Here is a 26,533-nt window from a genome sequence, read left to right on the forward strand (position 1 = left end):
ATTCCACAAACTGCGAGAACCTGAAACACATTGCTGGGACATAGGTCAAGTGTCTTCAAGTAGACATCATTTTAAAAGGGGAAATCATGTAATATCAATTAGTTTGTTGCAGGCACAAGCAAGGTACAAGCATTTTTAATTCATCTTCTGTCTTCACAATCTTGTCAGTTTGTCTCAATATTTTTAATCATTCTCTGATGTATTAAATATGGACAAAAGTGTTAATCAATTAGAGGTTGGACTTGCGCTTTCTCGTCTTAATTATTTTATGACGACATGTCGGACAATTGTATGCTTCCAGTTTTGTGGGAAGACTTTCGGCGAGGTTCTTTTTCTGTTCCCAAAAAAAGCATGTTTGAACAAGTTGATGTGGAGGAATTGGATAGGCCCCCTCTCAGCAGCTCACAATTGTTCATCTGGATGGAGGCGCTCACATTCCACTTCATTTTATTTACACAAAATTTACCCCCCCCCCCCAAAAAAAAATGTCGATGTGATGTTATTAGCTTGGAATCTAATAACTTTATTTTAAAGTACAATTTGGTTCAAATGATTGATATAAAATACACTTTGGAACAACTGGGGGGGAAAAAAATCCACCACAAATGCTATTTGCTGGATCCAGTGGGGCACCATCAAAGTTGCCCCTAATATAAGATAGATAGATAGATAGATAGATAGATAGATAGATAGATGGGCTAGCTCATTAGCCATAGCATAGCTAGGCTATATAGCTAGCTAGCTAGATTTTCTTGAAAAACTGTATTCACACAAAATTACACATTTAATGTCAACATAGTAACTTTCTTTACATAAAATGTAAAATGTATTGAATGAATAAATGGATTCTTTAAAAAAAAACAGCTAAAAAAAAAAAAAAAGCTTTGCGACAAGTGTAAAATATAAACAACTGTACAAAAAATAGAATAAAACTACTCACCCTTTTGAAGACACCGCACATAATGAAGGAAACATGAAGGCAGTTGAAGAGCGATACCATCAAGTGGTGTTTTTTTTTTTTTTTTATAATTTTCCACTTCAGTGCCATTTATGGGGGTCTGGCAGAGCATCGAGCTACTTGCCCTTAAAGCAAAATTGATCAAGATGAAAAAATAGCTTTGCTATATTGACAATCATGACAATAGTCATTTGTAAAATCTATGTTTGAAAAAACAACATCAGAGTTCCATCTGCCAGAGTAAGTAAAACATTTTTTTAAGTAAAGTTACTCACCCAAACAAGTTCAAGTGTAAACAGGAAGGTGCTACAGTAAGTTTATCATCAAACTTGACAATGATCAATACGTACAGTAATGAAATCAGTTGAATCAACTGTATTAAACACAAATTAATTTTTTAGGAACATTTTAAATATTGGAACGTGAAAAAAAAATATACGATTATTTTCCACCACGGTGGCATCTAATGTATCTGGCGGGGAACTGTCCCACTTGCCCTGACTGCAAAATTGATCATGATCAATTTTGCCCACTGATGGACCGATAGAAAAGTTGCTGAGACAAGATAACAAATTCAGACCACCATTCTTTTTGTTTTTTATTTTTATTTATTTTTTATTTAAAGCTTCTATGTCCCCTTCCCTTGAATCAAGTGAGGAATGACTCAGCATTTTTCGACATCCCGTAAACCCTCAACGTGTCATCAAAACATCGAACATTTTTTTTGAAAGTTCACCCCAAGCATGAAACCACATTTATTTCGAAGGGGATTTTCACTTTCGCTTTTTGTTTTCGGCCTTTTTCAGAGACCGTCTCACACACAAGGCCAGATTCAATTACAAAAGCAGAGAGAAAAATGAGCCCTGCAATAGAAAAAACAGAGAAAAGATGTCGGCAAATTCGGACTTATGGGAGAAACTGCCAGACAGACATGGTCAAAGAGTACCAAAAAAAAAAAAACACGTGTAGACGGCAACATTTGGACCCACAAACACATCTGTTCACTTTAGGAAGTTGAATCGGTACTTTTGGGAATGTTGTGATAATTAAAACAAGCACACCAGAATGTCTATCCGATGCATGAAAATCTTTGTTCATGTCACAGAGCCATCACAAGCATTCGTACAAAAACAAGCAAAATCACTCACGACTTACAAACGTTAATTACTTTTTCTTTTCTTGTTTTAACATACAAAAAAAATGCTAGTTTTGGTCACATGTCCATTTCAAAAACTTTCTTGTTAGGACTTCCATGTTCTGCCTTTGTCTATTTCCCGCTAACGTAGCTAAAATGCTAACTTAGTCTCTATAACTCAGTCTTACAGGCAGCCCGTTTTCCAAACCTTTGCACTAGCTATGTTCAATAACACTTTTTTAGACCGATACCGGTAAAAAAAAACTCATTATTTGAGTACTCACCGATACCTCTAGTACTTCTTGTATATAAAAATTCATTGAACACAATGACAAAACACCGTGAACAAACCCTTTCTTTTCTGACGTAGATGATTCGTCCATGTGTCTAACTGCTGCAGATAACACTTTACTACTATTTTGCACCAGAAAACAACTTCCTCTAATGTACGTTACCGCCAAGCAGTGCACTTTGGGACCACGTTTATCTGTTTTGCTCACTTCAGTGGAGGGATCTATAAGTTTAATCATCACCTATTGGCACCAAATGATGGGGTGCCAATCCGGGTGTTCAGGTACCAATAAAGGTTTGGGCTTAGATCATCATTAGTTGCTAAATATTTTAACATAATTTACAGTTTGGTTAATAACTCAATTTACCGTATTGAACTGAACCGGACTGCTTGGTTGAAACGTGGCATTAAGGCACTTTTAGCAAGAGTCAAGTAAGAAACAGAAGTGATGCTGACAATTTGTTTTAAAAGGAGACATTCTTGATTTTTTTTTTTTTTTTTTTTCTTTAGAATGACGACAAAGAGAAGAGGACTGAACCCGTTTGCTGGCTTTAGTGTGAACGATCCACTATAGGAACGGCTAAGAATTTGAAAACGACATGTCATGTCATAATACCTTAAATTATGTCAAATAAACGTGATGCAGCGATGTCGTCGTCCGTTATGCGATCGGTGCACAGTAAGTCTCGGGGAAAAGGCAGAGTCCGTAGCGTCCTCGGTTTTGGCACGCGGCGTACCTTAAAGACACTCGTACATGCGCAGCGTGCGCTCCAGTTGCTGCACCACGCGCTGGTAGAAGGCAATCTGCTCCCTGAGGTACGCCTGCATCATGTCCTTAAAGTCCACCTCCCGCTGCCGGTGGAAGTGGCTCATCTCGGCCTGCAGCGCGAAGCCGACCGTCCGGCAGCGCTTGCGAATGCCGTCGGCCTCGTCCTGGTCCATCTTGCCCTCGTCCGTCATCCGCTGGCTCTCCTTCACCTTGGCAAAGGCACCTGAAGCGGGACAAAAATCGGATTTATCTTGGGTTTTTCATAGCCAACATTTGAAAGAAGCTCAAACCTAATTGATCCACAACATTCAAAATCGGGAAAAATCACTGCAGTATCAAAAGCGATGGCCGCTCGCAACTTTCCTTTCTGCTAAAATCTGTTTAAAAGCCTTTGGCGGACGGAATATATCCCATCTGGTTGTCACTGGTCTTTCCACACTGCGACAAGAGGTGCTAGCCACTAGTTAGTTAGCTCACACGCTAGCTAGCGACTAGTTAGCTCACATGCTAACAAGCGCGGGGCTCCTCTCGGCCAGTGGACAAGCGGCAGTGGGATCGTTGGTGGCATCACATCCTTACTTGGAAATTTAAATGATGACACCAAAGTGTTCAAGTCAAGTCAAGCCAAGTCATCTTTATTTATATAGCGTTTTCAAACAACCTTAGCTGTCACAGAGACACAAGAAAACAAACACAGCTAGCTCGCTAGCTAACAGCATGTTGATAGAGATCAGCGTGGTAATAGGAGCAAAGTACAGGTGTTCCATAAAATGTAAAAGCCCAGCTTAAGCTATATTTCCAGAAAGCTATTAAGTTTTTGTAGCAAAAATGTAAACATCCAAGAAATAAAAGGTTTTACTACATTTTCAAAATATAAGCCCTTAGCCACACGACGTACATCAAAACGGTATTCCATTTCTTGCCAAACGCTTTGAAAATTCTATCTGAAATCCACATTGTGGGTCCGAGGACATGCTACGACGGGTGCTAGCTTGGTTGATAGTTCAACAGTGCTAAACAAGTCAATGTACATCTCTCCCAACAGCTATTTACATGTTGAAACATTGGAAATACAACCGCGAGAAAGCTTAGCTAACATTTTTTCCCGTGATTCTTAGACGCGAAAGCAGGAAGTAGTTCTACTTCTGTTGCGAATGAGAACACAAATGTGAATTTGGGAGTAAATAGGAAGGAATTTTACCGTCAAATTCCCTTTTAATGGGTTTATTGTATGAATTGCTGCAACATACGTGTGATTGGCATACACATAGCCAAAAAAAACACACAAAAAACGGGACAGGACCTATGTAATATTGGGACAAAACAATGAGGTTGATGAAGTCTGCTGGGAGGTGAGACCAAAGAATCAAAATTGTGACTGTCCAGCAATACGGGACACCTCGAGCCTTTTGGCTACTGTGTTGCCTAGAAAAATGTTTGATTTTTGTCTGCGTCACTGGAATTTGGCTACTTCATTCCTATGAAAATACTTTTAAGACTGTTATCGTGACATTTCCCCCAACAAAGTTGGTGATGATGTGAAACACTTGTAAGAAATAGAATAAAATAAAAGAACCGTTTAATACAAAACGAATAAAATGTCTCCAATTTTATTGCTGAAGGCGGCTGTGTAAAATGAAGTGTACATCGTAGCAGGATCAACTGTTGTGAATCCGTGGAGCAAGGGGGCACCAAGCAAACGCTCCTTTTTTGCCTTTTCTGCATACCAAACGTCTGAGGACAAGTTGTAACCACGTTGGCCCAGACGGCCGTGACGTCACTTTTCCACGGGCACGTCGCCACCTCGCACTTCCATCTGATATTATTCCAGCCTGTCCAAACGGTCGAGCGTGAACGCGAAAAGCAAAAACAAAACAAAACGAGTTCAGATGTTCAAAACGCCGATGTCGTCGGCGGCGGCGAGCCGGGACAGGCCCGCGGTCGTCGGGGTAACGACATCCCGAGTCGACGTCGGGGCCGTCGGAATTTGAGCGGAATTCCTGGCAAGCGGGTGGGAAAGCACAGAGAGAGGAGACTGTGGAGATGACCTACATTCATGTGCTCCCTTTTCCACATGAGGGGAGAATGTGCATCACCACGTCGCATGGCTGCCGGCATCGAGGAGGGTGCGTGTGTGAGCAGGGTTATAATAGTTTGGAATTTTTATTATATATATATATATATATATTTTTTTTTTTTACAACCAGTTCGTTTCCTTTGTATTTTTTTGGAAAAATGTTTCACTTAATTTCGTTTTTATTAATTGTAGTATTAGTTTTTGTGGAGTATAAAATAAATACATTTAGTATAAATACATTTAAAATGAACCCTGAATGCTAATAGAAAAAGATAAAAACAAAGGCCATTTTCTCATTCCGAAAGTCTCTGCTTTGTCCATTTTCTCACTGCCCACAGTCTCCATTTTTGCTTCATTACTCTATTTTCTCACTGCCCACAGTCTCCACTTTGCTGTAGCGGACACTTTTTTAAAAACTTTTTTTTCTTTATTGCTAACGCTACTCTACTTTGCGGCAGTGATCCTGTTTTATCGCTGTCCATAGTCTCCACTTTGCTACCCTGATTCCTCATTGCCCACAGTCTCTGCTTGGCTGCAGGGATCCATTTTCTCATTCCGAAAGTCTCTGCTTTGTTGTTGCAGCAGTCCATTTTCTCACTGCCCACAGTCTCCATTTTTGCTTCATTACTCTATTTTCTCAGTGCCCACAGTCTCCACTTTGCTGTAGCGGACACTTTTTTAAAAACTTTTTTTCTTTATTGCTAACGCTACTCTACTTTGCGGCAGTGATCCTGTTTTATCGCTGTCCATAGTCTCCACTTTGCTACCCTGATTCCTCATTGCCCACAGTCTCTGCTTGGCTGCAGGGATCCATTTTCTCATTCCGAAAGTCTCTGCTTTGTTGTTGCAGCAGTCCATTTTCTCACTGCCCACAGTCTCCATTTTTGCTTCATTACTCTATTTTCTCACTGCCCACAGTCTCCACTTTGCTGCAGCGGACACTTTTTTAAAAACTTTTTTTTCTTTATTGCTAACGCTACTCTACTTTGCGGCAGTGATCCTGTTTTATCGCTGTCCATAGTCTCCACTTTGCTACCCTGATCCCTAACTGCCCACAGTCTCTGCTTGGCTGCAGGGATCCATTTTCTCATTCCGAAAGTCTCTGCTTTGTTGTTGCAGCAGTCCATTTTCTCACTGCCCACAGTCTCCATTTTTGCTTCATTACTCTATTTTCTCAGTGCCCACAGTCTCCACTTTGCTGTAGCGGAAACTTTTTTAAAAACTCTTTTTTCTTTATTGCTAACGCTACTCTACTTTGCGGCAGTGATCCTGTTTTATCGCTGTCCATAGTCTCCACTTTGCTACCCTGATCCCTAACTGCCCACAGTCTCTGCTTGGCTGCAGGGATCTATTTTCTCACTGGCCACAGTCACTATTTTGCTAAACTGGTGCATTTTCTCACTGCCCGCAGTCTTCCCTTTGCTGCAATGGCCACTTTCTTGCTGCCCACAGTCTCCGCTTTGCTACAGTTGTCTATGTTGTCGCTGCCCACAATCTCCTTACCCAGCTGCGTTCACTGCATGGAGTTTTTTTTGAAGGTGACAATAGTGCTAATTTTAAGTGGAATGCTTACTGACAACAAAGCGGGCAAAACTAACACAAAAACAGAGTAGAGTTGAGTTGTGTCATTTCAATATTGTGCAGTGGAAAATCTCAAACAGGGCAAGAAGCCGGGTAACACCCTGAACTTTTGACTTTTGCTGACACGGGCACCCTTCAGTGGTGACATCACAAAAAAAAAGAAGACCAAACAAAAATGTGCAAATGTTTCCAGTTTTCGTGATGAGACGGTGCCACTTGCTTTGCGATAAGGTCACCTACTTACGGCAGTAGTGCGGGCAGCTTAACACATTCACTGCCAGCCCAGCAAAAATGCATGATTTGACGTCTTTTTCCGTCAATGGCAGTCAATGAGTTAAGATGAGATGTAACCAAAATTGATGGATTTTTAAGCAAAATTTGCCTTAAAAAAGGAAAAAGGAAAAAAGGATGCTGCAATATAATCACAAAATATATTGGCACATTTTGTTTAACACATTCACTGCCAGCCCAGCAAAAATGCATTATTTGATGTCTTTTTCCGTCAATGGCAGTCAATGAGTTAATGACCCTGTGGCAGCTCGATCGTCTGTGAGGGATTAAGAGAGGAGGGGCGGCGCAGGCGTCCCGTCGAAACGAGCGGCGAAGCGTAAGCGGCGAGCTTCCCAGGCTGGTACGGTCACGCATGCGCACGGCGGCAGTGGAAGAAGCAGAAGAATGAGGACGGTCAGATTAACTGTGACCGCAATCCTGCGGGCGGCTGAACTCTGGCGTCGGCTCAATGTTCTTTTCCCACAAGCCTCACAGGGCAGGAGGAATTCTGGGAGACGGCGCTATTCGCTCTCACCATTTTCAAGTGTTTATTTAATACAAATGTGAAGTTTGCAATAAAAGGTTGCTCTGGATGAGACTGATTACGATATGGGGGGGAGGGGGGAGGGGTCCTGAAATATGTTATCGTAAGACTATTACTTTTGTTGATATGGCTGTTGTTGTGCCAATTGTTTTCTCATCCCTCCCACAGTTACTCAACCTCTCCATCCTGTTTTCTCTATTTCTGAGTTGGCTAATGTTTTGAAAGTCATCAGTTTTCTGACGTATCTTGTCACAGTGAATCATTCAAAAACGATCGGATGAACGGGTGTGCAATAACAATCCCCGAAAGCCTGAGGACTATATTTACGACTGTGAGCAAATGACAAGCGAGAAGTATTTTTACTAATACAAACTTTGACTGAAGCTACTTTAGCCACCTTCGGTCAGGCGTAAAACAAAATCCGCATCCGTTCTTCTGTGTTTGAAAACAGTTTTTGCAAGAAACTTTAACTCTTTTAAAAAAAAAAAAAAAAAAAAAAAAAGAATCTAACTCTTTGACCGCCAAAAACGTTTAATAACGTTTAGTAATCCAAGTGCAGCGCAGCCGGGTCGATGAGTTGTGAAATCAAAAACACCGACTAACTATGGCCAGCAGATGGCAGCATTGTATCTCTTGTCAATGGTCTGCCGGTGTATGGAATGACTCAACTCACCTCAAGTTTATTAAACCTCGCAGCGGTAGCTGCTCGGGCCCTAACTAGAGCTGCGAATTACAATGAAACGTGACGCAACCTAATGAAATCGAACGTTTTCCAGGCTGACGTGACTGATCAAAGCATTTGTAACATTAAATCTAATTTGACGGAGCGTCACTAAACAAAAAAACAGAGCCAGAAATGTTATTCCTCAATAATATATTTAATATTTTTGTAAGCCACGGTATTATGATGCACTGTTTAAATATTAACGCTCCCCTCAAGGTAGGTGAAATGTTTCAAAACAAATGGTTCTTAAAAATGAAATGCAAATGTAATGAATTTAAAAGTTAAACACAACTATACTGTATGCATAACACACTTTGAGAACTAAATCATAAATGGTATTGACGGTTGTAAAATGTCACCTTTGGTCAACACGGAAAACCAGTGTAAAAACGTACATTTGTTGAGGTGCTTATTTAAAATGAGTGATGAAGTGAAAGGACAGCCTGATGATTTTACTGATGATGGAAAAGACAAAGTTTCAAAAAAATATTGAAAAGGAAATTTGAGAACGCATAACAAGCTCAAAATGGTCCCACAATCAAAATGTTTGGCGCAGCCAATGTTGCACAATTTATCTTATAAATCCGAGACACAGTTACGGAACACTGACCCAAAATAGTTGCAATTCTTTTGCTTTCTTTTTTTCCTCAGAGCCCCAGAAAGGAAAACAGAAACAGCCTCTCTCATCTCAGCACTGATCTCAAAGGGAAGTAAAAGTCATCACAGCTTGATACAAAATCCATCCTTGGGTCACGTTTGGCTACATATGAAAAAAAAAATGTGTTCATAATCAAAAGTTGAATTTGTAAACTAAAGTCGGTGACAAGCTTCTGCATGTGTAATGGACAGAGACGTCTCATCTGAGGAAGGATGTCGCCATGACAACTGCAAGTATCAGTGGCACGTTGCCATGACTTTGGCCAAAACTTTTTTTAACATACAACCTTTTATTTTCTTTTGTGTTATGTGTAGGGGTGTTAAAAAAAAATCGATTCGGCGATATATCGCGATACTACATCGCGCGATTCTCGAATCGATTCGATTAAAAAAAATCGTTTTTTTTTTTTTTTTTTTTTTTTTTTTTTTTTTAAAGAGCTCAGAATTGTTCATTCGGTAGTCTTACCGATTCAACGTCTTATCATCATTGCCTTTTTTTTTGTTTTTGTGTGTGTGTGTGTGAATCGATTTTTAAACGTCCATTTTTAATAGAAAAATATTCAACAAAACGTCTGACTTCGGGTTAGGATTCACACCTTGAGCATGGAAGAATGTTATGAACGGAACATTAAGCCTTAATATTTTATTTTAATGCTGTTCAAACATGAAACAGATTACAACCTCTATAAGACTGAAATTTCAGATCAATAAATAATAAATTTTCATATCAATCTTACACTCTACAAGCTTACTGATTAGTATTTTCTAAATTTGAATGAAAAAAAATCGCAACAATCGACTTATAAATTCGTATCGGGATTAATCGGTATCGAATCGAATCGCGACCTGTGAATCGTGATACGAATCGAATCGTCAGGTACTAGGCAATTCACACCCCTAGTTATGTGTCAGTTTTACAATAAAGTTCAACTGGGAGTTCGCCATTATTCGTGAGCATTTATGAGCATTTGTGAGTTTAATATGTCATTTTGAACATATCCATTGGTGAGCTTGCACTTTGGGGTGGGGGCAGAGATGGACTCCGATTGTACAGTACATAAACAAAGGAGAAGAATGCTGAATGGGCTTCACTGAAGGAAGATGTGCTCCCTGCACGGGATGCCAAACAGCCGACTGATCCAAACATAAACAAATACAGATGCTCTCAACTGCTACTTTCCACGTGTTCGTGACACGGCCAGCGTTTTTTTTTTTTTTTTTGTTTTTTTTCCTTCCGACGTCAGCAAATTCACATGCCACGCTCCAAATTTGGACCCATGTTTTTCCCTTTAACTCTTTGACTGCCAAATGTTATCCAAAAAAAAAAAAAAAAACCCAACAGTGCCAACAGATTTGGAGCATTTTCACTCATCTTTCAAAGCAAACAAAATATTGTGCGGTATGACGACATAAATATGGTGGATACTAGGGGTGATAAAAAAAAAAAAATCGATTCGGCGATATATCGCGATACATCGCGCGATTCTCGAGTCGATTCAATAATCGGCAGAATCGTTTTTTTTTTTTGTTTGTTTGTTTTTTTTTTGTTTTTTTTTTTTAGGATTCACACCTTGAGCATGGAAGAATGTTATATGAACGGAACATTAAGCCTTAATATTTTATTTTAATGCTGTTCAAACATGAAACAGATTACAACCTCTATAAGACTGAAATTTCAGATAAATAAATAAATAAATTTTCATATAAATCTTACACTCTACAAGCTTACTGATTAGTATTTTCTAAATTTGAATGAAAAAAATCGCAACAATCGACTTACAAATCCGTATCGGGATTAATCGGTATCGAATCGAATCGTGACCTGTGAATCGTGATACGAATCGAATCGTCAGGTACGAGGCAATTCACACCCCTAGTGGATACCATATGAAAGATTGGATTCCATTCTTTCATGAGAAAAAAAAAGAAAAAAGTATGTTTCTACTTTATTCCGTTCTTTAGTAATCACCATTTGAAATTAGGTCAAATTTGAATGACATAAGCGAAAATATAAAAATATTAAGAGAAAAGCAAGCTTTTTGTAAATAATAGGGGTGGTGAAAAAAATCGATTCGGCAATATATCGCGCTATTGCATCGCGCAATTCTCGAATCGATTCAATAGGTGGTGAATCGATTTTTAAATATCCATTTTTGATGGAAAAATATTCACCAAAACGTCTGAGATTCACAACTTAAGCATGGAAGAATGTTATATTAATGGCACATTATGCCTTAATATTTTATTTTAATGCTGTTCAAACGTGAAACAGATTACAACCTTTATGAGATTGAAGTTTCAGATAAATAAATGATACATTTTCATACAAATCTTACACTGAACAAATTTACTGATTAGGATTTTCTAAATTTAAATAAAAAAAAACAATCACAACAATCGACTTATAAATTCGCATCGGGATTAATCGGTATTGAATTGAATCGTGACCTATGAATCGTGATACGAATCGAATCGTCAGGTACTAGTCAATTCACACCCCTAGTAAATAGATAAAAAAAAAATTTGCACAACAGTGACTTTGACACTAATATTTTTTGGTTTAGTGACAAGGCAGCGCTGCACAAGACGTTGCGCTGCCCATTAAGAGAAAAAAATAATTGAGAAGCATTGCTAGAAATGAACTTACAATGTAAATATTTATCCCATCCATTTTCACTATATTACTGATAAATGGGATGAAGTGTCAAGCAGAAGTGTGACAGCAACAACAACAACAAAAAATACTCAAGAATCATAATTATTTTTGAAATCTGCAAACTAGTAGAGTGCACCTGCGTACCACTTGGAAACGGCTCAAATTCCTGAATAATGGCGCCTTATAGTTCATAACCAAATGACCTGTTCATATCCAGGACCTTGTTTTAGTGAGTATCAATATTGATTGATTTCTTGAGTGATGATGAATTATAAAAAAAAAAAAAAAAAAAAAAAAAAAGCATGCCCGCGCCTACCTGCTGTTAATAATCAAAATCAACAAGGTTCTTTCTTTGATAAGAACAAGAACAACCCATGCCTACACGATTAATAAATGTTTTCTTTGTACTTATGAGAGTATGAAAACCCCCCGGCAGGAACTAACAAACTGCCTGCTTTTAAAACAGGGATTGAACATAAATCACCGCTGCTGGGATTGTCAAGACCTCTAAAGGGCCCTCGTCCGAGCCAAAAGCGGTTTTCCACTTAAATTAATTGCATAGCAAGCGTGGGTCGACCATATTTGTTCAAATAAAAGCATAATAAAGGCCACAGCGGGTGTGGTGGACGTGAACAACAAATAAAGGTGGCTGTCCAAATTGTGAAACTCCCAAAAAGTCAACAGAATAATTGGCAGCAACTTTTCCAGCCTTTGCATTTGTCGTACCATTAAAGTGCTTTGATTTAGTGATTTTAACCCAAATGTCAACTGGATGTTTTATGCTGTGGGTCGCCCACATGGATGTCGTGACTCACTTCCTGTGACTGTCCGCCATTTCTTAACCAAACAGGCCGCGCCATTGAAATTACGGGTCAGCGGGTTCCTGCTTTGGTGTCACAGAAAAAAAAAAAAAAACTCAAGAGGATTCTGACATGTACCTGGTAGGGGTGTGAATTGCCTCGTACCTGACGATTCGATTCGTATCACGATTCACAGGTCACGATTCGATTCGATACCGATGAATCCCGATACAAATTTATAAGTCGATTGTTGCGATTTTTTTTCATTCAAATTTAGAAAATACTAATCAGTAAAGCTTGTAGAGTGTAAGATTGATATGAAAATGTATTATTTATTTATCTGAAATTTCAGTCTTATAGAGGTTGTAATCTGTTTCATGTTTGAACAGCATTAAAATAAAAATATTAAGGCTTAATGTTCCGTTCATATAACATTCTTCCGTGCTCAAGGTGTGAATCCTAAAAAAAAAAAATAAAAAAAAAAAATAGATTCTGCCGATTATTGAATCGATTCGAGAATCGTGCGATGTAGTATCGCGATATATCTCCGAATCGATTTTTTTTTTTTTTAACACCCCTAGTACCTGGCGCAAACCCCAAAAGGTTACAGGGACTCTAAAGCTGAACTTGCCATGGATATTTTCTAACCCTTTGGGGTCTTTAGAATCGAGAGGCTTCTAATAGACTAACGTCAATATTAGTAATCCTGAAGGTTTGGCAAGTGCTTGAGGATGAGACACGACACGACTGAGGTGACCTATGAGCTCATGCAACACCCTCGGCTCGAAAACACGGTTTCGGTTTGAACAACTTGAAATGTGCCGATTTGAATGTTAAACACAGGAACTGACCGAGGAAACTTTTTGTTCTTGAAACATTCATGAGGCTCTTGTGTTGACTTGTAACAATAATCACATTTACGTACGGGTCCAAAAACCACGGGTGTCGAACTTACGTTGGCTTTGTAAGAATCAATCATTGAATGTTTGAAGATCAGCCATCCATCTATTTTCTGCACCGCTTATCCTCACATCCAGTTCGCCCAATTCACTTCAATTCAATTCATTTGCATTTCCTCTCCAAAAACTGTTTGTTTTTAAACATTAAAGTAGAATTTTTACAACAACAGCAATTCTATGACCGACAACACAAGGTAACGATCGATGTTAGATAGTTTAATATCGTTTTTTTTTGTTTTTTTTTGTGTACGTGTGCGTGCGTTTGCGTGCGTGCAAATACGTAAAAAAAAAAAAAAAAAAAAAAAAAATAAAAAAAAAAGATAATTTAATATCGCCTACTCTCACCAGTTTGAACCAGGGCTGCACGATATATCGGAAAAATATCGATATCGCGATATTGGCCTATCCAATATACATATCGCAAAGACATGTAATAAGTTTCATCTGGAATTTTATGCTTTCATCTGAATTTGACCAGTCAGACTGTCAGTGTCAAAAAAAGAGAGAGTTCAAGGCTCGCGAGGAGAAAGGAGAGGAACTAACTGATAAAATTCACGACTGCACTCTCTGGAAAAAAAAAAAAAATCCCCTCCTGACCCTCTTTTTTTATTTGGTTTCCATGCCCCGAGTTCCATTGGTGTTCCAAACCTAAAACATAGTTGGAGCACAGTGTACTTAATGAAAATGTGCACTTATCGAGAGGTCATTTTAATTACAATTAAGAATACATTGAGTTTGAAATTTTATTCTTTCATTTGATAATGTCATTTATTTAGGTACATGTTAAATATTCAGCAACTATATCGCATGTTTTTCCAATATGGTACAGTCCTAGTTTGAACATATTATATGCGGTGTTCCCTCGTTTATCGCGGGTTCATCTATCGCGGCCTTGCTGTTTTGCGGATTATTTGACAACATACGGTACTTTTTGGATTGTTTATTTATTTATTTTTGGTCTTTGCGCGGCCGTATCTCTCGAACCCGACATCCAACCGGGAACATGTGGGCATCCGCGGATTCTTCTCAACGAGACCTTTCCAACCGTGTCTGTCCCGTCGCTCCTTGCATTCTGGAGATACTGTGCTGAATAACAAGTACATTTAAAAAAAAAAAAAAACACAAAAAAACGTGCTTTTAACTCATTGACTGCCATTGACGGAAAAAGACGTCAAATGATGCATTTTTGCTGGGCTGGCAGTGAATGTGTTAAAACACAATGTGCCAATATATTTTGTGATTATATTGCAGCCTCCTTTTTTCCTTTTTTTTTTTTTTTTTTTTTAAGGCAAATGTTGCTTAAAAATCCATCAATTTTGGTTACATCTCATCTTAAGTCATTGACTGCCATTGGCGGAAAAAGACGTCAAATAATGCAGTTTTGCTGGGCTGGCAGTGAATGTGTTAAAACACAATGTGCCAATATATTTTGTGATTATATTGCAGCCTCCTTTTTTCCTTTTTTTTTTTTTTTTTTTTTTTTAAGGCAAATGTTGCTTAAAAATCCATAAATTTTGGTTACATCTCATCTTAAGTCATTGACTGCCATTGGCGGAAAAAGACGTCAAATAATGCATTTTTGCTGGGCTGGCAGTGAATGTGTTAAAACACAATGTGCCAATATATTTTGTGATTATATTGCAGCCTCCTTTTTTCCTTTTTTTTTTTTTTTTTTTTTTTTTTTTTTAAAGGCAAATGTTGCTTAAAAATCCATCAATTTTGGTTACATCTCATCTTAAGTCATTGACTGCCATTGGCGGAAAAAGACGTCAAATAATGCATTTTTGCTGGGCTGGCAGTGAATGTGTTAACGGGAAATAAAATGACTGTAAATGGAAAAAAAAAACAAATGAAGAATGAAAAAGCATTCATAATAAACTGAAAATCATACCAAAACAAACAAACAAAAAAAACATACATATAAACGAAAAAAATATATAGAATTGTCGGGATTTTTTGTGTGTTTTTTTTTTATTAACACGGATTTCCAATATCACGGTTAGTTTTTGGGACGTAACACCTCTGATAAACGAGGGAACACTGTAATGCCCCTGCAGCTGATCAAGGAAAAACTTTCAATTCCTTTTCCGTAAAAGTCACATTCGCACGACCAACACTTCCGTAGTAATGTCAAAACTGAACTTAATGCCATTACATTTTTACAAATGAAAGTTCTGTCTCATTTTTTGACAACTACCGCTCTATGGAAGAACTACTGGACTGGATCCAAATCAAACAAAAGACAACAACAATAGAGACACTTTGTGTACTAATGACTACAGTACTGACTACTATTATTTACACAACTACTGGGATTGTTTGCACTCTTATTGGTCTCAGAGCACTAGAATACAACATTTTCCTTATCACATGAAGACTTTTTTGCACTCTAGTGCCTCAAGGGTATTTGTCTGTGGCGAGGGGAGGGCGATACAAAGAGTTCTGGGAGACATCTGTGGTCTCCGTTGGTGCGAATCAGCAGCGCAGTGGGGCCAACGTGCGCAGGAATGCCGCAGCGTGTACACGGACGGTTCGTGTGAAGACGAGAGGGGGCCTCGCCTGGGCCCAGATTTATGAGTGAGCAAACAGCGCCTGGGGGGGGGGGGGGGGGGGGGGGAAACAAAGTCGCCAAAGTGGATAGCGCCGCAAATAAGCACGGCAATAAAAAATAACACAAAATCTTTTCCAAGGAACGTTATAGTTCACGAATACTACTTAGTAGGGGTGTGAATTGCCTCGTACCTGACGATTCGATTCGTATCACGATTCACAGGTCACGATTCGATTCGATACCGATTAATCCCGATACGAATTTATAAGTCGATTGTTGCGATTTTTTTCATTCAAATTTAGAAAATACTAATCAGTAAGCTTGTAGAGTGTAAGATTTATATGAAAATGTATTATTTATTTATCTGAAATTTCAGTCTCATAGAGGTTGTAATCTGTTTCATGTTTGAACAGCATTAAAATAAAATATTAAGGCTTAATGTTCCGTTCATATAACATTCTTCCATGCTCAAGGTGTGAATCCTAAAAAAAAAAAAGAAAAAAAAAAAAAAAAGAAAAAAAAAATCGATTCTGCCGATTATTGAATCGATTCGAGAATCGCGCGATGAAGTATAGCGATATATCGCCGAATCGATTTTTTTTAACACCCCTACTACTTAGTACTAGGGATAGACCGATAATCGGCCGATATTTGTCAAAATGCCAAATATCGGCCGGGGCCGATTATCGGCGCCGATATTTGGCATTTTGACAAATATCGGCATCGGCCATTTTTTGAATCTGAAGGCCGATAAAGCTCACTGAGCAGGGGATACTTGCGAACGTAGCGAATTTGGGGTTTTCATCAGGATTTGTAAGATGTTCGCAGTCAGTTTTTATTTGTCGTAAACACATTTGGAACATATTCACACAATTTTTCACCGCAAAAATCTTTTTGAAACGTTTTTACGAACCCTAACAAAAACACCCAAATGAGCTACATTCACATGAATTTGTTACTCAGTGAGAAATTATATATAGTTTGAAAGAATTCCCCCCCCCCTCCCCATTTTATTGCAAATGAATATCGGCTTGAAATATCGGTTATCGGCCGACTTGACTACAAATAATCTGTATCGGTATCGGCCTTGAAAAAAACCATATCGGTCTATCACTACTTAGTACACGCTGTTATTTTATTTTACTGCTTGTTATATGAACTGCGGGGTCAATTTTACCCATTTGACAGACGACACCCTGGGTAAAACCCGCTTCCGTTAGATCAGCTTCCAAATAAGACAGACGGCTACGCATGTGGTTTGAACGTGTAGACGACCACTAACTTCTCCAAGTCCAGATTAAAAGAAAAAAAAAATCTTTCAAGCGCAACCAGCGGAGCTAACGAGTTCTGCAACCTTCAATGCAGAGCTCTGGTGTGCATCACCACAACTTTTATCCCACTTATCAGCAACAACTGAAGCCAGAGGGGAGGGCAATTAAGACAAGTCTTTCCTAAGCTGAGCAGCATTTAACACGGCACGTCGCTGTAAATAATTCCAGTTGTGCGGGATCTTAAAACAATTAGGAATAGGACATTTTGGCGTTGGTCCACTGTAGCGCCGCACTGTCAAATATTTGCTCTGTGGAGATTTCGGGAAAACACTGCGGTCGTCGTGGATACGGGTAATGACAGGAACTGATGGCGAGCCGGGGCCGCCCACTCAGCAGTCTTGTGTTTTGTTAAAAACGAGCAACGTTCCAGTGAGTCAGGTTGATTCGACAGTTCTACAATTTATTTATTTTTTTAGCCACGTTAGCTACAATTTTTTATTAAAAACAGCCGTTCTTCATTTATGATTACTACAAACAAAAGATGTGATTCATCTTGGGAAAACTGGGGAAATACTCAATTCTAACAATAATTCGATAGCTGCAGCCCTAGAAAAAGACTACCGTATTTTCCGCACTATGAGGCGCACCTAAAAGCCTTCAACTTGTTTCAAAAGCTGACCATGCGCCTTATAATCCAGCGCGCCTTATATATGGATCAATATTGAACAGCAACAGGTCTCGCTGTCAAGACGCTATCGGTGACCCTGCACGATCGGTGACGCGCATGCGCGGAAGATCCCGCCATCTTGGATCGCTAGCTAATGCTAATACTTTACCTCAGAGAAAATAATAAAACGGCTGTTTATTCATTTTGGGAGTGAATGGGAGTTGTCAGAAAGCTGGTTTGCAATCTATTAATAAAGTTTGACTGACCTATCTGACTGTTTTGCTTTAGCGCAGCACCATCTAATGGATGCATAACGTAACCCCAGCCTCTAATGTAGTGCCTTATATATGGAAGGTTTGAAAATATGTCATTCATTGAAGGTGCGCCTTCTAGTGCGGAAAATACGGTAATTGTTTTTGGAATGCGCCTCAACTTTGTATTTATAATGGTGACAGTTTGATTCTAATTGCGATATTTCCGACTGGAAAAAGTGTTTCCAAAAGCAAATACTGGTGGTTTTACTGTATTACTGTAGGTAGTTTTCCTACTGAGGTTGTAATTTAGACGAGGAATGGCCTCTTACATAACAAAGAGATCTCATCTCCATGATACCTCCACCAAGGGGCGGATCCGTTTCATGCTCCTTTGTGTTACCGAAACTTTTCAAGAGTTCCTTTTGTCTCCGTTTGGAACTCCACCGTACGAAAAAAGCAGTACTCGATCGAATCAACAGGACGCGTCACAATGCATTCTGGCGAGCGAGATGCTCCAACAAAGAAGCAAGTGTGATGCGGCGGCGGCGGCGGCGGCGGCCGGTGGCGATCACATCTGCGCAAACAAAAACCTCACGAGGCCCGTCACTCTGGAACAATGTGGTGCAATTAGCCCTCGCAATCCAAGCCGGGCGACTGCGCCAACTTCAGAAGGACGGACGAGAAGAAGCAGATGGAAAAGCAAGAATGAGCAGGGCTGCAAAATGCCAGTAATTTTTCAAATAGGAAACTTTGCGTGGGAATTAACACGTGTTTATGGGAATGAATGGGAAAAGTAGGGTTTTTATTTTTATTTTTTTTTAATTGAATATTGTCTCTAAATAGGGAACTGAGATACAAGCAAAATTTGTCCAGTGACTGTTTTATTCAATAAAATATTGAAACCTTGATAAAGTACTCATGACAAATAAATCAGTTGAAATGTCGTGTTATCAAACTGTATTACTTTTGCCTTCTTATGACAAAACTAAATGTTTATATTTATTAGGGGTGTGAATTGCCTCGTACCTGACGATTCGATTCGTATCACGATTCACAGGTCACGATTCGATTCGATACCGATTAATCCCGATACGAATTTATAAGTCGATTGTTGCGATTTTTTTTCATTCATATTTAGAAAATACTAATCAGTAAGCTTGTAGAGTGTAAGATTTATATGAAAATGTATTATTTATTTATCTGAAATTTCAGTCTTATAGAGGTTGTAATCTGTTTCATGTTTGAACAGCATTAAAATAAAAATATTAAGGCTTAATGTGCCGTTCATATAACATTCTTCCATGCTCAAGGTGTGAATCCTAAAAAAAAAAAAAAAAAAAAAAAAAAAAAAAAATCGATTCTGCCGATTATTGAATCGATTCGAGAATCGTGCGATGTAGTATCGCGATATATCGCCGAATCGATTTTTTTTTAACACCCCTAATATTTATGCTTGAATAAGACATCAAAATTCACCAGGTTACCTTCCTATAGAAAAGTACGGGTGATTTCCCCCCCGCCCGATTTGAAACCCTAAGAATGAGGCGGAAAAGGGAGATGAATTCAAAAGCCAAACAAACTGAACGTGCTGCATGCACGCTTCGGCTCTGACATCAGCTTCCAAGAGACGCCCGAAAGCAAGAACACATGGCTCGCGCACGCATGACGGCACCAATCGTTTAACAATCCTGGCATGCCACGCCGCCAGAAGACATCCAGGAACGTGCTGTACACTAGTTTACGTACAACCAACCATATTCTGTCGCTAAACAAGCATTCACAGTTCACACTCGCATTCTGGTCAATGAAACATAAGAGCTGGGTTGTCCAAAAATACGGCCCGGAGGCAATTTGGGGTCTGCCATTCATTACTTTAGAGGCCCGCACCAGACATGCCTGAATATTGTGAGTGCTGAAACATTTCATCTACTACTATTACTAACAACAACAACAACAATAATCACAACTAGGGGTGTTAAAAAAAAATCGATTCGGCAATATATCACGATACTACATTGCGCAATTCTCGAATCGATTTTTAAACTTCCATTTTTAATGGAAAAATATTCAACAAAGCGTCTGACTTCGGGTTAGGGTTCACACCTTAAGCATGGAAGAATGTTATATGAACGGAACATTAAGCCTTAATATTTTATTTTGATGCTGTTCAAACATGAAACAGATTACAACATGTATAAGACCGAAGTTTCAGATCAATAAATAATACATTTTCATACAAATCTTACACTCTACAAGTTGACTGATTATCATTTTCTAAATTTGAATGAAAAAAAAAATCGCAACAATCGACTTATAAATTCGTTATCGGGATTAATCGGTATCGAATCGTGACCTGTGAATCGTGATACGAATCGAATCGTCAGGTACTAGGCAAGTCACACCCCTAATCACAACAATATACAACAGGAACAACTCAATTCTCATCCAATGCCGGAATAATCTATTTATTGATTAAGACAAAGTCCATTACTTTATAATTAGAGTTGTAGAAATCTTCTAAGGATCCACAAGAGGGGGTTCTGCATGGTGATTGTGACCTCATGCTAGCAGCCCACAAAGTTAGCTTCAGCACTGAAATACTGCGCTAACAACCGCTCTGCACGTACAAAATCTATAAGCCTCAATCTATGGCTTGGATCTTAAATCAGTCACTCAGTCATGTCACCACTAAGACCGCTCCGAATTTTTAATGTAATGTTAGTTGGAATGTTTGTCTTGTAAGTATTTCTTAAAATAGAGTTTCGGTAATGGCTTGTTTGACAACAACCGTACTGTACATTCAACTCTTTCAAGGTTGACGGCATACCTGCTTGGGAAAGTACCATACATACAGACGCTGAGTATAAGCAGAATATTATTTGGTGAAAAAATATATTTGGTAGGGGTGTGAATTGCCTAGTATCTGACGATTCGATTCGTATCACGATTCACAGGTCACGATTCGATTCGATACCGATTAATCCCGATACGAATTTATAAGTCGATTGTTGCGATTTTTTTCCATTCATATTTAGAAAATACTAATCAGTAAGCTTGTAGAGTGTAAGATTTATATGAAAATGTATTATTTATTTATCTGAAATTTCAGTCTTATAGAGGTTGTAATCTGTTTCATGTTTGAACAGCATTAAAATAAAATATTAAGGCTTAATGTTCCGTTCATATAACATTCTTCCATGCTCAAGGTGTGAATTCTAACCTGAAGTCAGACGTTTTGTTGAATATTTTTCCATTAAAAATGGAAGTTTAAAAATCTATTCACACACACAAAAAAAAAAAAAGAAAAAAAAAAAGGCAATGATGATAAGACGTTGAATCGGTAAGACAATGAATGAACAATTCTGAGCTCTTAAAAAAATAAATAAATAAATAAATCGATTTTTTTAAATTGAATCGATTCGAGAATCGCGCGATGTAGTATCGCGATATATCGCCGAATCGATTTTTTTTAACACCCCTAATATTTGGTATCTATTAGGGGTGTTAAAAAAAATCGATTCGGCGATATATCGCAATACTACATCGCGCGATTCTCGAATCGATTCAATAAGGGCAGAATCGATTTTTTTATTTTTTTATTTTTTTTTTTAGGATTCACACCTTAAGCATGGAAGAATGTTATATGAACGGAACATTAAGCCTTAATATTTTATTTTAATGCTGTTCAAACATGAAACAGATTACAACCTCTATAAGACTGAAATTTCAGATAAATAAATAATACATTTTCAAATAAATCTTACACTCTACAAGCTTACTGATTAGTATTTTCTAAATTTGAATGAAAAAAAATCGCAACAATCGACTTATAAATTCGTATCGGGATTAATCGGTATCGAATCGAATCGTGACCTGTGAATCGTGATACGAATCGAATCGTCAGGTACGAGGCAATTCACACCCCTAGTATCTATCATGGTGTTTTCTAAAAAAAAAAAAAAATGCTCCAATTGGATCAACATGTCGAGTTCTAAACTGGAGCGATAAAATGTGGCAGCATGTTGGGTTCGTTTCTAGGTGAGCGACAGTCGTGGCGGCGCTTTCTGCCGACTGACACGTAAAACACCCGGGGAACATTTTTCGCCTTGAGTTTGAAAGTGTGGCATATCACATATACTGGAGAGGTGGTGGGGGGGGGTTGCACATCTGTCAGTTATAATGAAATGAGTAAGATAAATACTCATGCCAGGTTCTTATTAACAGACTCAAGCTACGTCCCAATTCAGGGGCTGCAAAAGCCGTCTTAAACATTGTTGAACGGTTCCATGCTGGTTTTCCATGTTTACTTGTTGCCTGTCCTCATCCACCCTCGATGATCTTCCTTTTAGGAGGACATTCCACAGGTTCTCAACAAAGCTGATGTCAGGGAATGATAGTGGTCATTTTTCTCCCTTTATACAGAACCTATAAGTACAGCCATATGCTTATTTGGAACACATGCTCTCACTCTCAAAAATGTTATACAAGACTTGCATTTAGGGACTATACACTTGGGAGGACCCTACCTACACTTTCAAGTTCTAGAGATAGACCGATAAGGTTTTTTCGGGCCCGATACCGATACCAATTATTAGTCGTGAAGGATGCCGATAACTGATATTTGGAGCCGATATTCAATTTCACTAAAAAGGGACATCAAAATTTGAAAAAAATACAAACTCCAGCTCTTATCTTTTTATTTTATTTTATTTTTATTTTTTTTTAATTTTAAAGCATATGTGTATTGAGCAACTTTTAGGGTTAGTAAAATATTTTTAAGTTTTTTTTTTGTTTTGTTTGTTTTTCAAAATCTTAGACAATAAACAAGTTCTGGGATCTCCCAGGCGCAGTAGCATGTTTTCAAAAGTTAAATAAAAACAAAAAATGATTTTCTACACAAAATAAGTCTTCCAAAATTTCAAAAATATCCAATGTATTACATTTTTACTTATCTTAGTTTTAATTTCAATCAAAAACAGAAGGTGCAGAGAGTTCCCAGGGTCGACAAAAATAAATATAAAAACTTTTTTTTTTTTTTTAAATTTACATTTAAATTAGTTCCCTGAAGTTAACACTTAAAAAAAAATGGATCTATTATCGGCCATATGATTCTTCAAAATGGCCGATTCCGATTTTTCTCAAAATGCTGAATATCGGCCCAGCCGATAATCGGCCCAGCCGATAATCGGTCTATCCCTACTTTTCAACGAAGGAGACACATTTACACGACCTACATAAACCTTGGGACAATTCCTGATTGTACCCACCCTTACCCTAATATCTCACAAAACATCAAGGTTTAAACGGTCCTGTGAGACAATACTTGCATCCAAGGGCTGCACAATGCTACGTCAAACCCTCGGGAGCTTCTCCAATTTGACGGCATGTTCGACACAATTCTCAACTGAGAGATAACTTTGCTTTTCGTGGAGGAGCAAAGTCTAAAACCGATCCGAGTACGAGAAGAACACAAATTTCACACAGCTAGCATGGAGCTCAGGACTGAACCCAGAACCTCAGAACTGAGAGACAGACTCAAATCACAACCAAAACACCCTGACTGTGAAAACTGGTTTAAGGCAAAGAATGGATTGTGAAGTCTAAAACTTGGATTACCTTTTTGTAGATGAATAATGTCTGGGAAGTTGGCAAGCAGGCCTTGGTAGAGCGACAGCGTGTCCAGCATATGGAAGAGGTCGTACTTGGGCTGCTCCGCAAACAGCTCGCCAATGTTCTCGTAGGTGCGGCCAGTGTGAGAGATGGCGTTGTTGAGGGCCTCGGAGCAGTGCGGAGGGTCCAGCATGAACGACTGGCTGATGGACTGGAAAGAGTTGCCCAGTCGTTGGAACTCCTTCCTGAAGCCGCCCAGGTGCTTGCGAACCAGCTCCGAGGCCACGTGCGTGAGCTGCAGGACGCTGTCGTCCATCTTCTTGGCGAAGTTCTTGAAGGTGTCAACCCGTTCCTCCACGTCTTGAAGGTCCTGGTGCTCGTTGGGGATCTGAAGGGTCAGCATGAAGTGCGCCCCGACCATCTCGTCCTTCTCGGCCCGCCTTTTGCCCAGCTTCCATTGCTTGTCGTCGGCGCACATCAGAAAGTGCTCAAAGCCTTCGTACTGCGAGAGCACCGGGTGGCTGGTCATGTGGTTCATCCACAGGATCAGCCGCCGCTTGCGCTTCTCGATGAAGTCCTCCTCAAAGCGCCCCGTGGCCTGCTTCTCCGGCAGGTGAGGCACCGAGATCACGGTGAACTTGTGCAACAGACGGTTGTAGAGCCAGTCAAACTGCTTGTAGCGCCTGTACACAGGCCGGCCCGTGTGGCTCGGCGTCACGCGGTACGAGATGTACGTCTTGATGCCTTTAAACTTGGTCTGCTTGGTGGGGTCTTCAATGGAGCACGAGAAAGGCTGCGGGTTCTCCTTCCATCCGGGCCCCTGGGGGCTCATCTCGATGGTGTAGGATTCAGCGATCTTCGCCATCATGGGGACGTCCCCCAACACAAACGCCTCCACACCCGAGCGAACGAAGCTGGAGAAGCGGTTCAAATTGCGGCCCACCATGCTGCCTTTCCTGCCGCTGGAGATGCTGTCCTGCCTCTCCATGGGCGGCTTGGCCCGGTAGTGCACGTTGGGGTTGTTGGATGGCGGGCTCTGATGCGAGTGACCGTTGGCCCCGGGGCTGCGGCCGATATCGGCCTCCTCCACCACGGTGGACCTGTCGTCCCAATCGTCCCAGTCATCATCGTCGTCGATATCATAGTAAGTCGGTTGCGTGTTGAGGGTTGTGTTCGCAGTGGAGGGCAGGAAACAGGAATCGTTCCCCAAAGAACCTGCCGGGCTGATGGAGCAGTCGGTGACGTTGGAGTTGGAACGGGTGCGAATAACTTCCACATAGGATGCCGGGAAGAGACCCCGCTCCCCTCGGCTGTTCTCCCCCTGGAACCATCCGCCCACCGAGTTCTCGTCAAAGATGATCAATTCCTCGTTCTCCTGGATGCTGATCTCCTCTTTGTTCTCACTTTGGAACGTGTAGAGGGCTTTGGCTTTCACCGGCATCTTGACTTTATCCTCGTCCAGTTACAAAACAACAACAACAATAATAATATCAAATCATCTACATGCACATGGTGCCTAGCAGCTGTATTGGAAACATCTAGGACACTTTAATGAATATTTCAAGTCATCTCACGTGACATGGATCAGGTGTGCAACAGCACCGTCAGTCAAAAACTGTTTACTATGCTTGACTTATTGCTGTGCTTGACATACACTTCACCGTTAATGAGACTACTATAGTCCATTAATGCATCACTCTTTTGTCTAAAATTTGAATTTGCACGCACTCAAATGCCCTCGTTAATACACAAATTTCTACTTCCCTGTTACATAAAAGTCAGTTTAAAAACCGGTTTCACCAACCAGCTCCTGCAACGAGGATTTTAATAATCCCATTTTAAAAAAAAATGGAGCAGAACCTCTCGTTTATCCCCACTCCTCGCACTTTCGTCACATTCCGGATCCTGGGAACGGTCCCGGTTGTAAATAATTCCAAGCGAAAAGTGCCCTTTTGTTGATAGCGATGGTATCCGTGTACATGGTGAGGCGGCAGCTCCACATTCCCGTACTTCCTTTCCCTCAGACACAAACTTGCTCCGTGAGTCTCGTAAGCAGGTTCCTGCGCATCCTCGCTCGATCCTTGAACAAAAAATAAATAAATCACAACAGCCTTCTCCGGATCATCCCAGTTTAGGCGAGCCGGTATTGTTTCTGTGGCTCCATTTCCTCACGGCCCCGACACAAAGTAACTCTTTCCATGACGTTAGACTTGAGACAATTGCAGGCGAGATCGACTTTACTCTTTCAAGGCGCCTTTCCCTGAGAGAGAGAAGTGGGGGCTGCTATGGCTCACTGACGCCCTCTAGGTGGACGCATGAAGTCATTGCAACAACACAAAGCTTTGAAAGGATGACGTCCTTTTTGACCACCAAAAAATGCCAAATCAAACTATTAAAAATCAAACATAAAGCAATGCCACATTAAACAAGTAAATGTTCCAAAAATGTCATCATAAACAACAAATGTCAAATCTACGCATCAAAAATGTTAATTTAAACAATTACTAAATTTCAAATTAAGCAATTTAAAAATATACAAACTCAAACAATAATAATTGACAATGTTTATGTAAAAAAAAAAAACTTTTGCGCCTTAAATTAAAAAAAAAAAAGTATTTATTTATGTATATTTATTTTTCTGAATACAATTCAGCAGGCAAGTTAAATAAATATAAAAATTACATCGTTTTGTGTTTATTTCTTTGTGAGCCCCATCAGTTGAGAAACACTGTGAGACGTAATTACAAACAAACAAAAA

General features: G+C 39.5%; 1 protein-coding gene across 1 annotated transcript; it reads right to left on the reverse strand.

Moving 5' to 3' along the window:
* Nucleotides 1-1,543: 1,543 nt before the first annotated feature.
* snx33 (sorting nexin 33) lies at nt 1,544-26,056 on the reverse strand. The gene is made up of 2 exons (XM_077517526.1): nt 23,782-26,056; nt 1,544-3,377 (listed from the first exon to the last, which is right to left on the reverse strand). The coding sequence occupies exons 1-2, from the start codon at nt 25,214-25,216 to the stop codon at nt 3,124-3,126; spliced, it is 1,689 nt and encodes a 562-aa protein (XP_077373652.1). The 5' UTR covers nt 25,217-26,056; the 3' UTR covers nt 1,544-3,123.
* Nucleotides 26,057-26,533: the final 477 nt, after the last annotated feature.

The sequence above is a fragment of the Festucalex cinctus genome, chromosome 3 (assembly GCF_051991245.1).
Source record: "Festucalex cinctus isolate MCC-2025b chromosome 3, RoL_Fcin_1.0, whole genome shotgun sequence".
Classification (NCBI taxonomy): domain Eukaryota; kingdom Metazoa; phylum Chordata; class Actinopteri; order Syngnathiformes; family Syngnathidae; genus Festucalex; species Festucalex cinctus.

Excerpts from the sequence above, each read along its gene's own strand:
- snx33 (XM_077517526.1), bottom strand. The coding sequence starts at position 25,216 with ATGCCGGTGAAAGCCAAAGCCCTCTACACGTTCCAAAGTGAGAACAAA. Across the intron at positions 3,378-23,781 it reads CATTATTCATCTACAAAAAG|GTGCCTTTGCCAAGGTGAAG; the intron begins GTAATCCAAGTT and ends GTCCCGCTTCAG.